This window comes from Schistocerca nitens, chromosome 1 (assembly GCF_023898315.1).
Source record: "Schistocerca nitens isolate TAMUIC-IGC-003100 chromosome 1, iqSchNite1.1, whole genome shotgun sequence".
NCBI classification, from domain to species: Eukaryota; Metazoa; Arthropoda; class Insecta; order Orthoptera; family Acrididae; genus Schistocerca; species Schistocerca nitens.
The window spans coordinates 520115461-520132376 of NC_064614.1; the positions used below are offsets into that span (position 1 = coordinate 520115461).

The 16916-nt window shown below is 41.2% G+C and overlaps 1 protein-coding gene across 2 annotated transcripts in view; it reads left to right on the plus strand.

Annotated features, from left to right (window-relative positions):
* LOC126236208 (mite allergen Der f 3-like) overlaps positions 1 to 16916 on the plus strand; it is an 83417-nt gene that overhangs the window by 42441 nt on the left and 24060 nt on the right. For both annotated transcript variants that reach the window (XM_049945341.1, XM_049945332.1), the window contains exons 3-4: positions 7995 to 8133; positions 10943 to 11059. In XM_049945341.1, the coding sequence (XP_049801298.1) occupies positions 7995 to 8133; positions 10943 to 11059 (256 nt within the window). The remainder of the gene's footprint in view (positions 1 to 7994; positions 8134 to 10942; positions 11060 to 16916) is intronic.

Consider the following 16916-nt stretch of genomic DNA (forward strand, 5'->3'; position numbering starts at 1 on the left):
TCAGCTTTGTATTTCAGAATTACCTAGATCGTTGAGAGTTCCGTTGCTGACAGGGAATCGCACAGAAAACTTCAACACTTTTCGTGATGTTTTACAGCTTCTTTAACTGGATGAAACACACAATCCACGATCTAGTTGACACTCTTTCCCGGAAACGCAAAAGAATAGACAACCGTTTCCGTAACGGCAGGCAGTTTCCGAATAATAGGCCTCAGTATGGAAATGCAAGGCGCTTTCTTCCACAACCCCAGTATCAGCAGAATGTTGTGAATGCCTTCCCACTCAGGAATCAAAATTATCACACCTTTCCATTAATGTCGTACCCCAATGGTCAATATGGCAATACCCCACCAAATAATCGGCGGTACAGCAACAACCAGAGAAACTGGGAGAATCAGTGGAATAATTCCAACACATCTGTTATACAAGGAAACCAAATGTGGCACCAGAACCGCCACCAACCATACGGAACCAATGATTACTACCAACGACGACAAACCTTTGATCGCCCACCCACTCATCAGTACTGTCAACAGAATTTTTCAAATTGTAATGATAATTATCCAAGTCACAACCAGAGACAAAACAATGAAAGCCAAGATATAATTTCACTAAGTAAACATCAGGGCCAAAAGTTAATTTTTCATTACCATCTTAATGCCATTGCACAAACGGCATTCTCTTAAACTTGATTGCTGAGTCAAATACATGTTGTATTTCTGGCAAAATGGAGAAGTCCAAGAAACAAGTTCACAGATGCAGTCAGATGCAGGTTTGCTGAATACTTAATTTGGAATAATCTTATCATTGATACTTTCACTAATAAAAAAGGAAACAATTTTGGTTAGATACTTTCAACATGAAGAACTTGAAGAAATGAATGATGAGGTAAACGAAGTTACTCAGATAGTTAAGGGATACGAAAATTTAATTGTGATGGTTGACTAAAATTCGATAGCAGGAAAAGGAAGAGAAGGAAAAATAAAAGATGAATATGGATTGGAGCAAATGAATTAAAGAGGAAACCACCTGGTAGATTTGCACAGAGCATAGTTTAATCTCAGCTGACAATTGGTTTAATACGTGGAAAAGACCTGAAGACAGATGAAGGATCCATATTGACTATTTAATAGTAAGACCGAGATTATGGAACCAGATTTTAAACAATAATTTCCATGGATAGGTGTCAACTCTCATCACAATTTATTGGTTATGAACTTTAAATTAAAACTGAAAATTGTAAAAAGGTAGGAAACTAGGGCGTTGGTAGCAGAATAAGTTGAATGAACCAGAGGTTGTTGATAGTTTCAGAGGGGGCACCAAGCAACAATTGACTAGAAAAGGGGAAGGAAATACAGCAGAATGGGTAGCTCTGCGACAGAAAATAGTGAAGGATCAAATACTTAAAAAGACAAGGTCTAGTAGAAATCATTGGATAACACAGGAGATATTAAATTTAATTGATGAAAAAATATAAAAATGAAACAAATGAAGCAGGCGATAGGGAATACAAACTTTTAAAAGTGAGGTTGACAGGAAATGAAAAATGTCTAAGCATGAAAGGCTACAGGAAAAGTGTAAGGAGTTAGACGCATATCACCAGGGAAAAGAAAGATTCCGCCTATAGGAGAATCAAAGACATTTCCGAAGAAAAGTTGTCTGAGGACGTAGGTAAACATGAGATGGAAGATATAAGGCTGCGAGGCGGATTTGACAGAGCACAAAAGAGAAGTCCCTGAGAGTAGACGACGTTCCGTCAGAACGACTGTTAGCCTCGGGAGAACAAGCCAGCCATGACAAGACTCTTTCACCTGGCGCGCTATTTGTATAAGACAGGTGAAATACCCTCCGCCTCCAAGAAGCATATAATAACTGCATTTCCAAAGAAAGCAAGTAGTGTCAGGTGTGAGTACTACCGAACTATCAGATTAATAAGTCATGGTTGCAAAATGCGAACACGAAATCCTTACCGAAAAATGGAGAAAGTGGTAGAAGCCGACGTTGGAAAGGAATCAGTTCGGATTCTGAAGAACTGTAGAAATACGCGAGGCAATACTGACCCTACGAGCTCGCTTAGAAGACAGGTTAAGAAAAGGAAAACCTACCTTTATAACATTTGCAGACTTAGAGTAAGCTTTTGTCAATGTTGACTGAGATACTCGCTTTGAAGATGTAGGAGTACCAGTCGTAAAATACAAGGATCGAAATGCTGTTTGGGAAAAGGCCTTGCCGCAGTGGATACACCGGTTCCAGTCAGATCACCAAAGTTAAGAACTGTCGGGTATGGCCGGAACTTGGATGGGTGACCATCCGGGCCGCCATGCGCTGTTGCCGTTTTTCTGGGGTGCACACAGCCTCGTGATGCCAATTGAGGAGCTACTCGACCGAATAGTAGCGGCTCCAGTCACAGAAAACCATCATAACGACCGGAGGAGTGGTGTGCTGACCACACGCCCCTCCTATCCACATCCTCAATGAGGATGACACGGCGGTCGGATGGTCCCGATGGGCCACTTGTGGCCTGAAGACGGAGTGCTTTGCTTAAAGGCCATTTATAACTAAACGGCAGTTATGAGAGTCGAGGGGCTTAATAAGGAATCAGTGGTTGCCAAGGGAGTGAGACAGGGTTCCATTCGATCTCAAATGTTTTTCAGTCTACACAATGAGGAAGCAGTAAAAGAAACAAAAGAATAATTTGGGGTAGGAATTAAAGGTCAATGAGAAAAAGAAAAAGTGAGATCTGCCTATGATACTGTAATACTGTCAGAGACAGCAAAGGACTGTGAAGAGCAATTCAGCACACTGTATAGGGTCTTGAAAAGAGGATATAAGATGAACATAAACAGCAGCAAAATAAGGATAATCGAAGGTAGTCTAATTAAATTAGGTAATGCTAAGGGAATTAGATTAGGACACGAGACGCTGAAGGTAGTACCTGATTCCTGCTATTTGGGCAGCAAAGTAACTGACGATGGCCGAAGTGGAGAGGATATAAAATGTAGAGTGGCAATGAAAGAAGAGAATGAAGAAGAGAAATCTATTAGCATTGAATACAAATTTAAGCCTAGGGAAACCTTTTCTGAAAAATATTCTTCTGGAGTGTAGCCACGTATGAATGTGAACATGGATGATAAAGAGTTTAGCCAAGAAGGGAATACAAGCTTTTTAAATGTGGTGTTGTAGAACAGTGGTGCGGGTTATGCGGGTAGGGCACGTAACTTATGAAAATATACTGAATAGAGCGGGGCATAGAGATGTTCGTGTCATAATCTGACTGAAAGAAGCTATGGGTTGATGGAACTCATTCCGAGACGTCAAGGGATCACCAATTTAGTATTAGAGGTAAGTATGGAGGGTTAAAAACCGCACAGAGAAACCAAGAGATGAATACAGAAAACAGATTCAGGATATACGGTGCAATGGTTATTCGGTGATGAACAGACTTGCACAGGATAGAGTAGCATGGAGATCTGCATCAAACAATTCTTCGGACTGAAGACCAAACCAACAACGGCAACATCAGGGACTTGAGCCTACAAACTGCAAGATGCAGGTGTACCAACACGTCGGAGCTAAGAGAGCTCAGTGCTTTGGGAAGGTAGGTTTAACTTGGAAAAAAGGTCGAATATGTCAAGCTATATTGGTTTAAATGTCTTTGAAGCAGCCAGAGAAGCCGAGTACCTAGTTCTCTTCTTTTACATCTCTAAATATCTACAAACCTCCTAAACTGGACGAGTTTTCTTGCTTCTAAACTGCTGTTTCAAGTCTCAGATGGACATATTAGCATATATTTACAGCTGATGACACTAACGTAAATCATTTGTACTATAGTCCATCCAGTACGAAATTTAAGTGGGTGCTTTCTTTTTAAAACGTGTCGCTACTTCAGCTTGCTCCTGCCCATCATACGAACAGTAGTCACACTCTCTCATGGATATATTTACAACGAAATCCCCAAAGAGAGTGATTGGTATACGCTAGAATGTGCCATAAAGAAACTGCAACTGACTGTATACCGATACTTCAGACACATTAATTTACCTGAACTTGCAACTTAGCGGCGAAAACAGTTTGTGGGCTTTTGCTAGTACTATCTCAGGAGGTGAAGAGGCGGAGATTAGCGCTCAACGTCCCGTTGTCAATGAAATCATTAAAGACGAAGCACAAGTTCGGATTACGAAAGTATGCCGTAGGAAAGTGGCCCTGAACTCTCAGAGGAATTATCTCAGCATTTTCTTTAATTGATATACGGAAATCACGGAAAAACCTAAATCGGAATGGCCGTACACGGGCTTGAATCGTCGTCCTCCCAAATGCAAGTCCAGTGCGCTAACCATTTCGCTGCCTCGTTCGCTTCCTCTCTCAGTAGTAAATGAAAAACCTCACGGGTTTACTAAACTCAACTGTATGGCAAATACGCTCCACTAAAGGCTGGAAAATCATCGAGAGGACAGTCTGCCCTTGCAAGACCTGCACGTCAACCCAATCAGCACCCCTGCAATGGTTCCAGTTGTTACTATCCCCTCCATGTGAACCCAGCCGGCGCTCTCTTCGCCGAGTTGCCGCTCCTCGTCATAAACTTGTTACTCAAATTTCCTCACGTTAGAACGTCAAATACTACATAAAAGGAGACTATAAAGCGCACTGCAAAATATATTTGTCATTGAATAGACCCTAGAAACAATCGTTTCGAACAACGTTCCTCAATTTTTATCCAGTATCTTTCAGGTTTTCCGCTCTAGTAACATCATAGTGCTCTTGACAGTGGCGTCATTGTAGCCAGCCTCAAATTGCAAAGCCGAGTGGTTAGTTCTCATCTTTAAAGCGCAGATGCGGAAGGGGCTGTCAGTCTCGTGTTAAAACCAGCTGAGCCTACACTTAACGGTTTCTATCTCGACAGAACCACCACCGTCCCAAAAGTCGTTTCCCTCGTACTCCAAGATCAACACTGCTCTCCCTGCCGCCAACCGAGGTTCAAATGGTTCAAATGGCTCTGAGCGCTATGGGAATTAACATCTGAGGTCATTAGTCCCCTAGAACTTAGAACTACCTAAACCTAACTAACCTAAGGACATCACACACATGTATGCCCGAGGCAGGATTCGAACCTGCGACCGTAGCAGTCGTTCGGTTCCGGATGGAAGCCCCTAGAACCGCTCGGCCACCACGGCCGGCCCAACCGAGGTCTCAGCGACTCCACATGTCGAGATGCCGAGATTGCCTGTGAAAATTTAGATGACATGCCCACCCTTCCCATACGCTGATCACGATATCGACCGGGCTACTTCTGGCCCTAAGCGCCGATTAAACGGAGAGGGACGGATGCTGTATCTCTGTCATCCGTCAGTGATATCGATATCCAACGACCTCAACTGTAAACTTCACCTGGCCACTGTAAACTTCACCTGGCCACGGACTTCGGACATGAGATAAAACTCGTCCGCCGAGCGGCTGCGAGGCACTACGAAACGTGTTATGCTATAGCCTCTACCTCACTTACATCGTACTTTCGTGATCTGCCCGTTAACTGGACTATGTTTTTGACTGCTGTTTCAATGGATTATTGAAGGATCTGCTTGGAACTGGACTATCTACATTATTCTCTTGGTTTGTTCTGCAATTTACAACGAGCTGTCGCGGACCGGCAATGTACAAATCAAGTGACTACGGTGTTTCTCTATTTTTTTAAAATAAGGAGAGTGCTGCACCATAGCAGGTGTAACACATTTATCAGACCCTTAGGTCTTTAGTACTTTTATATGTAACTTTTGATAGCGGGCCGTTTCCAGAATCTGACTCGAACCTGTATAGCTGCCCTTTGGCACAATGCGTTACCAGCTCTATATGTCGTACACGTCTCAAGAGACTATCTCAAAGCAGCAACCTAGCGAGGGCTTATCTCAGTTCCACCAAACGTCCGTACGCACTTCTCCACGAGGCTGTGGCACTGGCACTCTTAGGAATATGGACAGATAGCAGAGTTCCCTTTTTTTAAAGACGGTTAACCAGGTGTTGATGTTGTCACACACAGTTGTGACGTATGATGTATAACCTACAAGGCTTATCATTCTTAAAAGAAAGGAAGAATCACTATGTGTTTGCTTCGAGCGGTGTTTCCCAATGGAAGTGGCAGAGAATCTCCTAGTCATGAAACAAACCCGTCCATGTGGTTTCAAAATATTTACAACGACACAATGGGCCCCAACGAGCGACGTATAGGCATACTATGATATAATATGTTTCCATTTGCGTATAAAATATCTTCAATTGCTGTCTTTTGTATGTAATATTCTTAGAATATTACGATTATTTATGTTTGTAACTGAAAAGTTTGTCGAATGGCGGAATTTAACCACTGAGCTGGTTCATTTGGTCGTTCGTATTTTCAAACATCTCCTGCGACAGGCCAGCCGGCTTTGGCCCTCAAACAATTAATAATTTAAACAGTTGCAAAACCTGTTCAAACCAATCTTGAGAAGGAACAATGGATCTTGGCCTCTAAAACAGTTAAGAATTTGAACAGTCACTAAAAATTTGTTTTTATAAAAGAACTCTACACAGCTGCTCCAGACGTACAATAAGAAAACTCTTTACTGTATTTAGTCAACATTCAGTTACCTAAGGTGAAAATTGAATGAGATCCAATTACTCAAAATCTCGAAACGCAAAAATCATAATTGGTACTCTACTCCGTAAGGAAGTTAGAATTGTAATGCACAGCTGGTAGCCACAGTTCCTTTACACTACCTGGCCAAGTTTTACCAGTTTTAAGAAAATATTAACCCAGAATCTTACTAATTAAGAACAATGGGTAAGATACAAATACATAGACGATAGCAATATCAATAAAAACAATAGGTCATTAAATTTAAATTGTACGCGTCTTTTTACCCAGGTGTGCAGACATCGGCTCGGTGGCACACACAGAGAAAAATGGTACCTTCTCTGTCACACGCGGCTGAAGTAAGACAGCCACTTGTGCAATTCTCCAGTGTGCCCACGCCTTGTGCCAAATTACCTTACCGCACACAATTACAACAGGCTTCTACAACAGAGCGACATGCACAATTAATTACTTGTTACAATAAGGCGAATCAATTGTACACGAATTCAAAGTATTGTCCAGCGTGGGAATGCTCGAGGCTGAAACTACGAGTGAGAAAAAATAACTCCTAAACAAATCACTACCGTATTGGCTATCTACACATTAATACAGAGCAGGATCGAGTATTATAAATCAATGACCAAAAAGCGCACATTGTTAGCCATTCTTTAGATAAGCACAACGTGCTGTTCCTCCCTTTAACTAAAAAAAAGAATAACGTCCTGTAGATCATCACTGACACTAGACTCCACCAGACAAGTGAATTTAACAGTTCAGACGACCTAAAGAAATTTGACTCGAGATGGAGTTTCTGGTGATCTCACACCGTTTATCAGACCGTGAAGACGAGACCAAGACCACAGCCATCAGCACGGTGCGGCTTCACTCGTCCTGCACCCCCACCCCTAGGGCGACCAACAGTATGTTGCACTCTCGTGTTATTCCGGTCAGCGGCGGTTACAAGACTGACTGCCCCTCGCTGCCTGCCGTCACGTGCGTGGAAACAAGCACGTGACACCGACAAGCGCTGGCTACCTTCATTGACCAGCGTACGCTCCCTTCTCGAAAGTCGAAACAAGGCCCCTTTACCACGCTTGTCCGCTGCTTAAAACTATTCCAGATCACGGGGCGCTCCATCTCTCAATAACGTCTAACTCCTCGCTCCAGTGAAGCTGAGCCGTGGGAGAAATCTAAACGTACGTATCAGATTGGTCATATGTTAACTATCTGCTCCCTGTATTTCCTAAAAAGAGGAAGAAATACATATTAACAATTAGTAATTGCGAATCGTCGCAGCCACTTGTTATGGACAGTGTGTCTTCTTAGTGCATAAGTGGGCGCAGTGTGCTGTCAGATATCTCGTTCTGCCAATTAATATGATCGTTTCCAGCGCACCGTCTGAGCAGTACATATTGGCCGGCACAAACTCACAGACGAGTGGAGGCTCCATCCACCAAGTGGAGCAGAACATCGTACACGTGAACTATACTGGTCTAGTGGGCTCATCTGCAGATATAGCATTGCTGAGGGTGAGTTTACAAATACTGTACGATGGATTTCCTATAATTCTTTACATTCCGTTATAGAATTCACATAGGATATAATGCAGGAGAAATGTCGCAGATCACTCACTGTTTCGAGACCATAATGCAAAAGCCAAATTTAAGTCTCGTAATTTTATGGTCAGTCATCAGTGACTATTAAAATAATCGAGTGTGGATCCTCCTTTAACCTCTCTTATAACAGTTCTTAGTGCTCATACATATGAGAGGATGATTATTCAGATCACCATCAAGTCATTCACATTAAGTATTCAATGCTTTCAATAAACTGCTCATGTTAGTTGTTTGGGTGATCATTTTGAAAAACGTATGCGCCATATCTCTTTCCATTCCCCGCACAATCAGATAATGTGGCATTTGGAATGATCATCGTTAAAAAGCATTCAGTCTTCCTCCTTCTTCCAAAAGTAACTTCAATTAGTGCCTTTTCTAGATGACACATGTTTGGTCAATTATTCCGTACCATGAGAGATATTTACCCTGTCACAACTAATTCCATAACCATTATTCTTCTGGCCGTAGTAGTCTGAATTCAGGAATACGAGTGGAGACATTTGTGGCGCACAAGTTTTCAACATTGTTAACCAGAATTCCAAGGAATTTGAAAAACAGTTACGACTTTTTTAGACAAAAATGGTAAAAGACCGCAAAACTATAAGAGCTGGGTCGGTTCAGTTTAAGAAACCCAAAATTGTTTAAACAGAGTTTCAGAGCATTTAGATATTTTCAAAAAAAAAAAAAAAAGAAAACAAATATCTCTAGTACTACAGTTCCAAACACAGAATCACTAAATTTTCAAGTTTTACGCAAACCTGAAAGAAAAATAAGTTTTTCAGTAAAAATAGTGAAAAACAACAAATTTTGCAATTTTTCCGTCCAGTATGCTTACACCAACCATAGAATTTCTATTTATTGCATTTTAATCTGCAGTATTCTATTAAATGTGGAAAAAATTAGCAAAAACAGAATTGTGAAATAGCTATTGTATAATATTTCAGGAATGGGTACAGTATGTTTACTGGGGAGACTGAAATACAGATACGTTAACTAGAACACAGAGCAAATTACCAGAAAGACAGAAAAATAGAACCCAACCTGACAACTATGTTTTATCTGCTTATACTATTAGTATATTAGCAGTTAATTATCTGGAAGTTGTGGAAAATATAGAAAACAGCATCTGTTATATCCGTATTCAAATATGTTGTATTGTGCCTGAAGAGATTGTTATAGACAACAAGTGTCTGGCGCAGTTGTTAGGTCGGTTACTGCTCCTACAATGGCAGGTTATCAAGATTTGAGTGAGTTTGAACGTGGTGTTATAGTCGGCACACGAGCGTTTGGACACAGCATCTCCGACTTAGAGATGAAATGAGGATTTTCCCGTACGACCATTCCACGAATGTACCATGAATATCAGGAATCCGGTAAAACATCAAATTTCCGTCATTTCTAAGGCCGGAAAAAGATCGTGCAAGAACGGGACCAACGACGACTGAAGAGAATCAACGTGACAGAAATGCAACCCATCCTCGAATTTCTGCAGATTTCAAAGCTGGGCCGTCAACAACTATCAGGGTGCGAAGAATTCAACGAAAAATCAGCGATATGTGTATCCTTGGTGACTGTACGACACAAAGCTTTTCGTATCGCCTGGGCCCGTCAACACCGACTTTGGACTGTTGATGACTGGAAATGCGTTGCCTGGTTGGACCAGTCTCGTTTCAAATTGTATCGAGCGGATGGACGTGTACGGGTATGAACACAACCTCATGAATCTATGGGCCCTGCTTGTCAGCAGGGGTCTGTTGAAAGTGGTAGAGGCACTTTAATGGTGTAGGGCGTGTGCAGTTGGAGTCATATGGGACCCTGATACGTCTACATACGACTCTGAGGGATGACACCTACGTAAGCATCCTGTTTCATCATCTGCATCCGTTCATATCCATTGTGCATTCCGACGGACTTGGGCAATTCCAGCAGGGCAATGCGACACCCCACATGTCCAGTGGCTCCAGTGGCTGAGTTTAAACACTTCCGCTGGCCAAACTACCCACACATGAACGTTATTGAGCATATCTGGGATGCCTTGCAACGTGCTGTTCAGAAGATATCTCCACCCCCTGGTTCTCTTGGATTTATGGACAGCCATGCAGGATTCATGGTGTCAGTTCCCTCCAGCACTACTTCAGACATTAGTCGACTCCCTGCCACGTCTCGTTGTGGCACTTCTGCGTGCTCGTTGGTGCCTTACACGATATTAGGCAGGTGTACCAATTTCTTTGGCTCTATTTATATTCTGCTAAATCTAACTCACAGAAGAGCTTGAATTAGTAAAAATTACTGGCGTTACTCAGTTTATATTACAAGAAGGAACTAATACTACTAATAAACTGTCATTATAGAAAGTAAGAAAAAGAAAAACCGTTGAAGTAGAAACACGCGACAGAAAAAAAGGTGAACAGAAAGGGCTATGGTAATGTATTAATTAAAAAGTACAAAGTCCCTGTCCCACTTGAGTACACCTGTTTAAAAATAAACACGGCCTTAACGTCTGTTGTACTGGTCAAGGGTTTCATACTGAGAGTGTCTGAAGATGACGCAAATTTTCAGATTTCTTTATTTGAGAAGGTGGTAGTTTTCGTTGTAGTTAAGATTATAAAATTCATGAAATTGCCAATTAATATGTAATTGGCTGTGCACTTTTCAAGTTTCTTGCTGTTGGAACACACTGTTTCCCGCACGCAGTTGATTACAGCTGTGGTCTCGTGTGCAGGTGTCTCCTCCGCTAGCTCTGGATGGAATGACCGTCTCCACAGTGAAGCTGCCGGCGCAGGGACAGGAGATAGAAGACGGGGCGAATGCAGTCGCCGCTGGATGGGGCTACCTGTCGGTAAGCACAGCCACAGTTTACCAGGGGGGTGACTCCAGCTACACTGGGAGCGATGGAAAGTGACTTGCCGCCATGTTACACTCGCCGATCCCCCAGCTTTATTTCTATTGTTTCTCTTGAGTCAGTACGCTCTGTCAGTAGCTGACTACAGATCTGGGTACTCATCTACTCGTTTTTACTGCTTTTATTGCTGTTTCCTGTCGTTTATAAACTTTCACTGGCATTTCTGTTTTATGTCTTCATTCCTTTGGAGTTCCAATAGAGACAATCACGCAAGACAATATTCTCTTTCCCGGTTTGATTTATTATTTCTATTCTGTTCCATGTTATAACAGCTATTAACGTAGATTTGACAATCTCATAATATTACAGCATGCCATTGTTAGATTTAAGGTTGTTACAATGATTAAACACTTCGTTTGAAAATTTTTAAACAATATTTTAATATTTAATATTTAATTTAACATTTTTCTTCGTCATATATATCACTCTGCTCAGCAGAAAATGCATATAACGTTACATACCAGTCGGGCTCCTCGGGCATGTGTTGTTTAAATTGACAAAAACTGAAAATATATTGACTAATTATGATGTGGATCACCTTCGACGTACAAATAATTTAAAATGACGTTTATTGTTTAAAGTTTGAATTTTAAAAAACCATTTCATATTTCTACTGGTGGCTTTTTAAGGAGATATAGTTTATTCTTATTCAACAGTAAGTGTTTTTATAATATAATTCTCATAGCAACTTTGAGCAGAGTCCACATATAATAGCAGACTGTTCCGAGCATATAGGTTTTTAAAAATTGGTTCTAACCACACAGGCTGGCGAGGAAACGTGAACCAACACGTCAACATAATTAAATTTTGGTAATTATTTTCCGAAATTATGACTGACAAGACAAATTAGGCGAAGTCATCGAGGCTAATAGAAAAAATTAAAAAAATGGCAGACTGGCCTCTGCTGCTTGTTGGTAGTTAAAGGGATTAGAAACATGAAGCAGCCGGAATAAGGAAACTTGATTTACAAATTTGTTTACATCTTCCCCATGGGGTTATTCATTAAGTTTACTGAACAGAATTCTTGAAATTGCACTCTTTCAATTGTACTCATACTCCATTGGCAAACATCTTTTTAGGAAGACAGGGCCCCTTCTATCTTTGCTTATTCCTGTCTGGTATTGATTTCTTATGGAAGCATCTCATTTCTCCAATGACACGACCTGAGCAGTTTTCTACACTGGTGGAGATGCAGCTGTATTAAGCTGTCGCAGAAGCATTCCCCATCGTAGTCAGCCTGCATTCCTCCGGTCGCGACGAGTAAGCAAGTGACTGGACACAAAAATAATTATTGATGGAACACTTTTTGAAACAGAGGCGAATTAGATCACATATTTCACAAATAAAATTGTGGCGTAATTTTTACGATGGTATTGGATATGATATAACGAATTGTAACAGTTGCTGATTCACATAAATGGCGATTTACCCGTGTTTTGAGGATTAATCATTTTTAATTACCTTTACTTCATGATATCTACGTTATCAAGCAGGTAAATTACTGTCTTAAATTACGTGGACTGAAAACAATATATTAGCACACAGCCCTCTGGTTTGATGATAATGGATACTATTAAAGGTTTGCTCTGTGTTTACGTAGTCTTAAGAGCTGTTGTACAGTAATAAATCCATATCGTGATGGTCACACAACTTAAACATCACGAGAGACACGACATTTCTTCTCTAGTGTATTTAAATTCGGTCATGTCGTCCGCGACAAATAACTCCGTGCACAGTAGTCAGTGATTTAAGTCTGGACAACAGTGTCAGCTTCTTATGCAATAAAAGGAAAAACGAAATTTATAACCTCATTAACAACAACTGAAACATAAAGCAAAACTTATGGAATGTTGTCCAATTATGGAAAAGAAATTTACTTTCATTGATGTGTTTCAGTTTGAATAAGATCAAAATATTTTAACGACACGAAACACAACACGAAATCCAAATTAATACTTATTACGTAGACTTGGAATGTCACCATAAATAAGTTGCTAAATATTACGTACAAGTAATAAAGAAGAATACATGACTTTTTTAAGAGTATGGCTTTCGTACTAATTACAGTAACGTCCCCCATAGGCAGAAAAGTAACGTCCTCATCGTGAGATGCGACAAACACTCTTTTAGGTACTTCATATAGCATCCGGTACTCGCACACTAACCTTCCGGTTAAGCTTGTGATATTTGTCACAATGTTTGGCTGGACATAGGCCCCTATACGCCACCTTCTGGTGTGTTGGTACTTTAAGTGACATTTCCATACAGGATGAATCTGAACTCTACCGATAAAATATTTGAGCGCCAGAGGGATACTTTCTGGGTATTTTCGTACAGGTGACAAATAGTCTTCAGTGTGATTACGATTTACTCGGTTTCTTACACAGACTACCTACGTTTCTTTGGAAATTTCTTCACACAACGAAAAACTGTGTAATATGCCAATCATTCTAACACAAAAGGATACAGCTCCCTGTAGGTGCCTATGGACAGATAAAAAACTACTGTGATATGACTGCCACCGCCGTGGGATCAGTTTAGCAAAGCGTCTATGCGAAGCTCTTCCGTACCTTAGAGGAACAGTGCCCGAGATCCATACCGACAAACTCTTCAATAATAAACCTATCCATATTTCACTCTGTATCACTGATAACGTACAACTAACAGTAACGGAAAAAACAGATGTAACCGAACAGTACAGAATCCGTACTGTAACAAATAGGACTGAAAAGGCCGCGCGTACAATCGAGGTTTGGCAAGAGTCTTGGTGCTCGGTACTTATTTGAGCCAGGAACATTTGGTTTAGCTCTCACCAGCCGCCATCTGGTAGCCATTCGAATATGTGTCTAGCTGTAGCTATGTTACGATATATTAAGCAAAGTTTGATCTACGAACCGGGGATGGTGCCAAGGGAAACAGTGTGAATCAATTAATTCCTTTTGCAGAAGATATTAATTGTGTTGAGCCGGCCAATGTGGTCGAGCGGTTCTAGGCGCTTGAGTCTGGAGCCACGCGGCTGCTACGGTCGCAGGTTCGAATCCTGCCTCGGGCGTGGATGTGTGTGATGTCCTTAGGTTAGTTAGGTTTACGTAGTTCTAAGTCTAGTGGACTGATGACCTCAGATGTTAAGTCCCATAGTGCTTAGAGCCATTTGAACCATTTGAACCATTAATTGTGTTGAAATTAATGCTCAGCTAATGGCGGCGTTTGTACTAGGCTACCACCCACATTTTACGCACAACAGAATGAAAAAAAAATACTCTTGCATAGTTTAAACTTATAGGAATCAGTTCAGACTTTGCACGAAGGTAGACACAGAGATAAAGTGAAAACGAAATTTTCAATCCAGTAATCTTCATCCCCTATCCAGATATAATGGTTTAAAGTCGAAGCCGGCCGGTTTGGCTGAGCGGTTCTAGGCGCTTCAGTCTACGGTCGCAGGTTCGAATCCTGCCTCGGGCATGGATGTGTGTGATATCCTTAGGTTAGTTAGGTTTAAGCAGTTCTAAGTTCTAGGGGACTGATGACCTTAGATGTTAAGTCCCATAGTGCTCAGAGCCATTTGAACAATTTTTTTAAAGTCGAGATGAACAAAGCACATAAATGTCGTTCGTATGTGAACTGAATACGCGGAAACGATTTAAAGTGTATCAGATAAATAAAAATGCATTCTTACGATAAAATTTAAAACTCGCTTTCAGAAATCCAGCTTCATTCGGATATTACGTTCAACAAACATGTTTTTTCGTGAGGTTTCTTTCACGCATCACTTCTGTGTTTCAAACTTGCGCGAATCAGTTCAAATTTTCTGGGAAAGTAGACAAATACATGCAATTAATGGTCATCCTGTTGTTTTGTGAAATCTTCATCCGTTCTCACGATTAGCAGTCTAAAGTGACACATGAAATACACATAATATCTTCAAAAAATACTATGCTGTCTCGTAGAAAAGTTATTTTCAGACAAGGTAAGCTTACTTCGTCAGTTTTCGTACAAGTCTGAATAGCTGACGATATTTTGTCGCGCGTAATTTGTTTCATAGTTCTGCTTGTTTCAGACAATCATACTCATACGAAATTCGAACTTTTTTGTTGCAGCAATTCGCGGCAAAGTGGAAGTTGGAACCGAGAATGAAAAATGCTCCCATTCTAGCACACAAAATGGTGACTACGTCCTGCCCATAGTTTGGGATGTTGGAGAAGGGAACTAGCCTTTCGACTTATCTGGTTGTACCAAAACCATTTAAACAAAACTTCTTCACGTATTCGATCTTTTTTACCAGTTAACCTATTTTCCCAGCACAGTGAGGACTCCAAGCTGCAAGGTGTTAGTACACCTGCATCATGCAATTTATAGGCTGAAAGCCTCTATTTTCTTCTTGTCTAAACTGTCTCTCGTCCATGTTTCACTTCCATATACGGCAACAATCCATACTAATACTTTCACAAATGGATTCCTAAGACTTAATTATAAATTTGGTGTTAGTAAATTTCTTTTTTTTTCTGTTACGCTTTTCTTGCCATTACCATTCTACATTTTACATCCTCTCTACTTCGGCCAAAAAGCGAAACTGAGACACTACTTTAAATATCTCGTTTCTTAATGTATTTCTCTCAGCATCATCTGATTTCATTCGACTGCATTCGTTATCCTTGTTCTGCTTTTGTTGATGTTCATCTTATATTCTCCTTTCAGAACGTCCACATCTTTCAACGGCTCTTCAAAGTACTTTGCTGTCTCTGACACAGTTACAATGTCATCGGTAAAGCTCAAAGTTTTTATTTTTGCTCCCTGAACTTTAATCCATATTCCAAATTTTTCTTTGGTTTCTTTACTCTCTGCTCAGTGTGGTGGCATCCGTCAACCCTCGAAAGGTGATGGTGTAGCATACGTGGTTCAGAGACTGCAGCATCAACTGTGTCTAACAGAAGCCGCTCTCCCTTTCCATGTTGTCCTCTTCCTAATTTGTTCATGTGTGCGTTCAACCTCTGCAAGCTTGAACCCATTTCACGCAGTTAGTCGCCACATGACACGATCATCAGCAGATCAGCAGTACTTTCGCGGTAAAATGGAAATGCCGTGTGGCTAGGGCCCCCCGTCGGCTAGACCGTTCACGTGGTGCCTGTCTTTCGAGTTAACGCCACTTCGGGGACTTGCGTGTCGATGGGGATGAAATGATGATAAGAACAACACAACACTCAGTCCCTGAGATAAGAGAATCTCCGACCCAGCCGGGAATCGAACCCGGGCCGTTAGATATGACATTACGTCGCGCTGACCACTCAGCTACCATGGGAGGACACTTTCCCCGTGATTTGTATTAATACAGGCTTTGGTCAGGCCTCTCTTGCAGACATCCTTGAAGCGAAGGTGCGATCTTCCGACTGGCTTCCCACCCTCCTGGGCTACTCCACACAGTAGTTTTTTCGGTATTCGCTCAGAATACATGTTGTAGACATGTCCCAGTTAATTCCTTTTGAATACATTGTGAGAGTGAACAGTAATCAATGTGTTACAAACACCGCAATAAAACAAATTGTGATCAAGACTGTTTTTGATAGTAAAATTTCCCCGTTACCTTCGATTTCGATAGGTCAGGAGGGCTTGAATGCTGGTTGTTTTTGCAACGATTTCGGTGTTGCGTACTGTTGCGTACATGGAATAGTCCATGTGATCTGAAGAATCCTTCGGAGGCAGTGGAGGTGGAAGTTGTTCAGCCGACATTCTTGCTAAGCAAGAGCCCATGTTTCACAGCTATTGAGAAGGGTGCTGATAACAAGTGTTGTTTTCATGT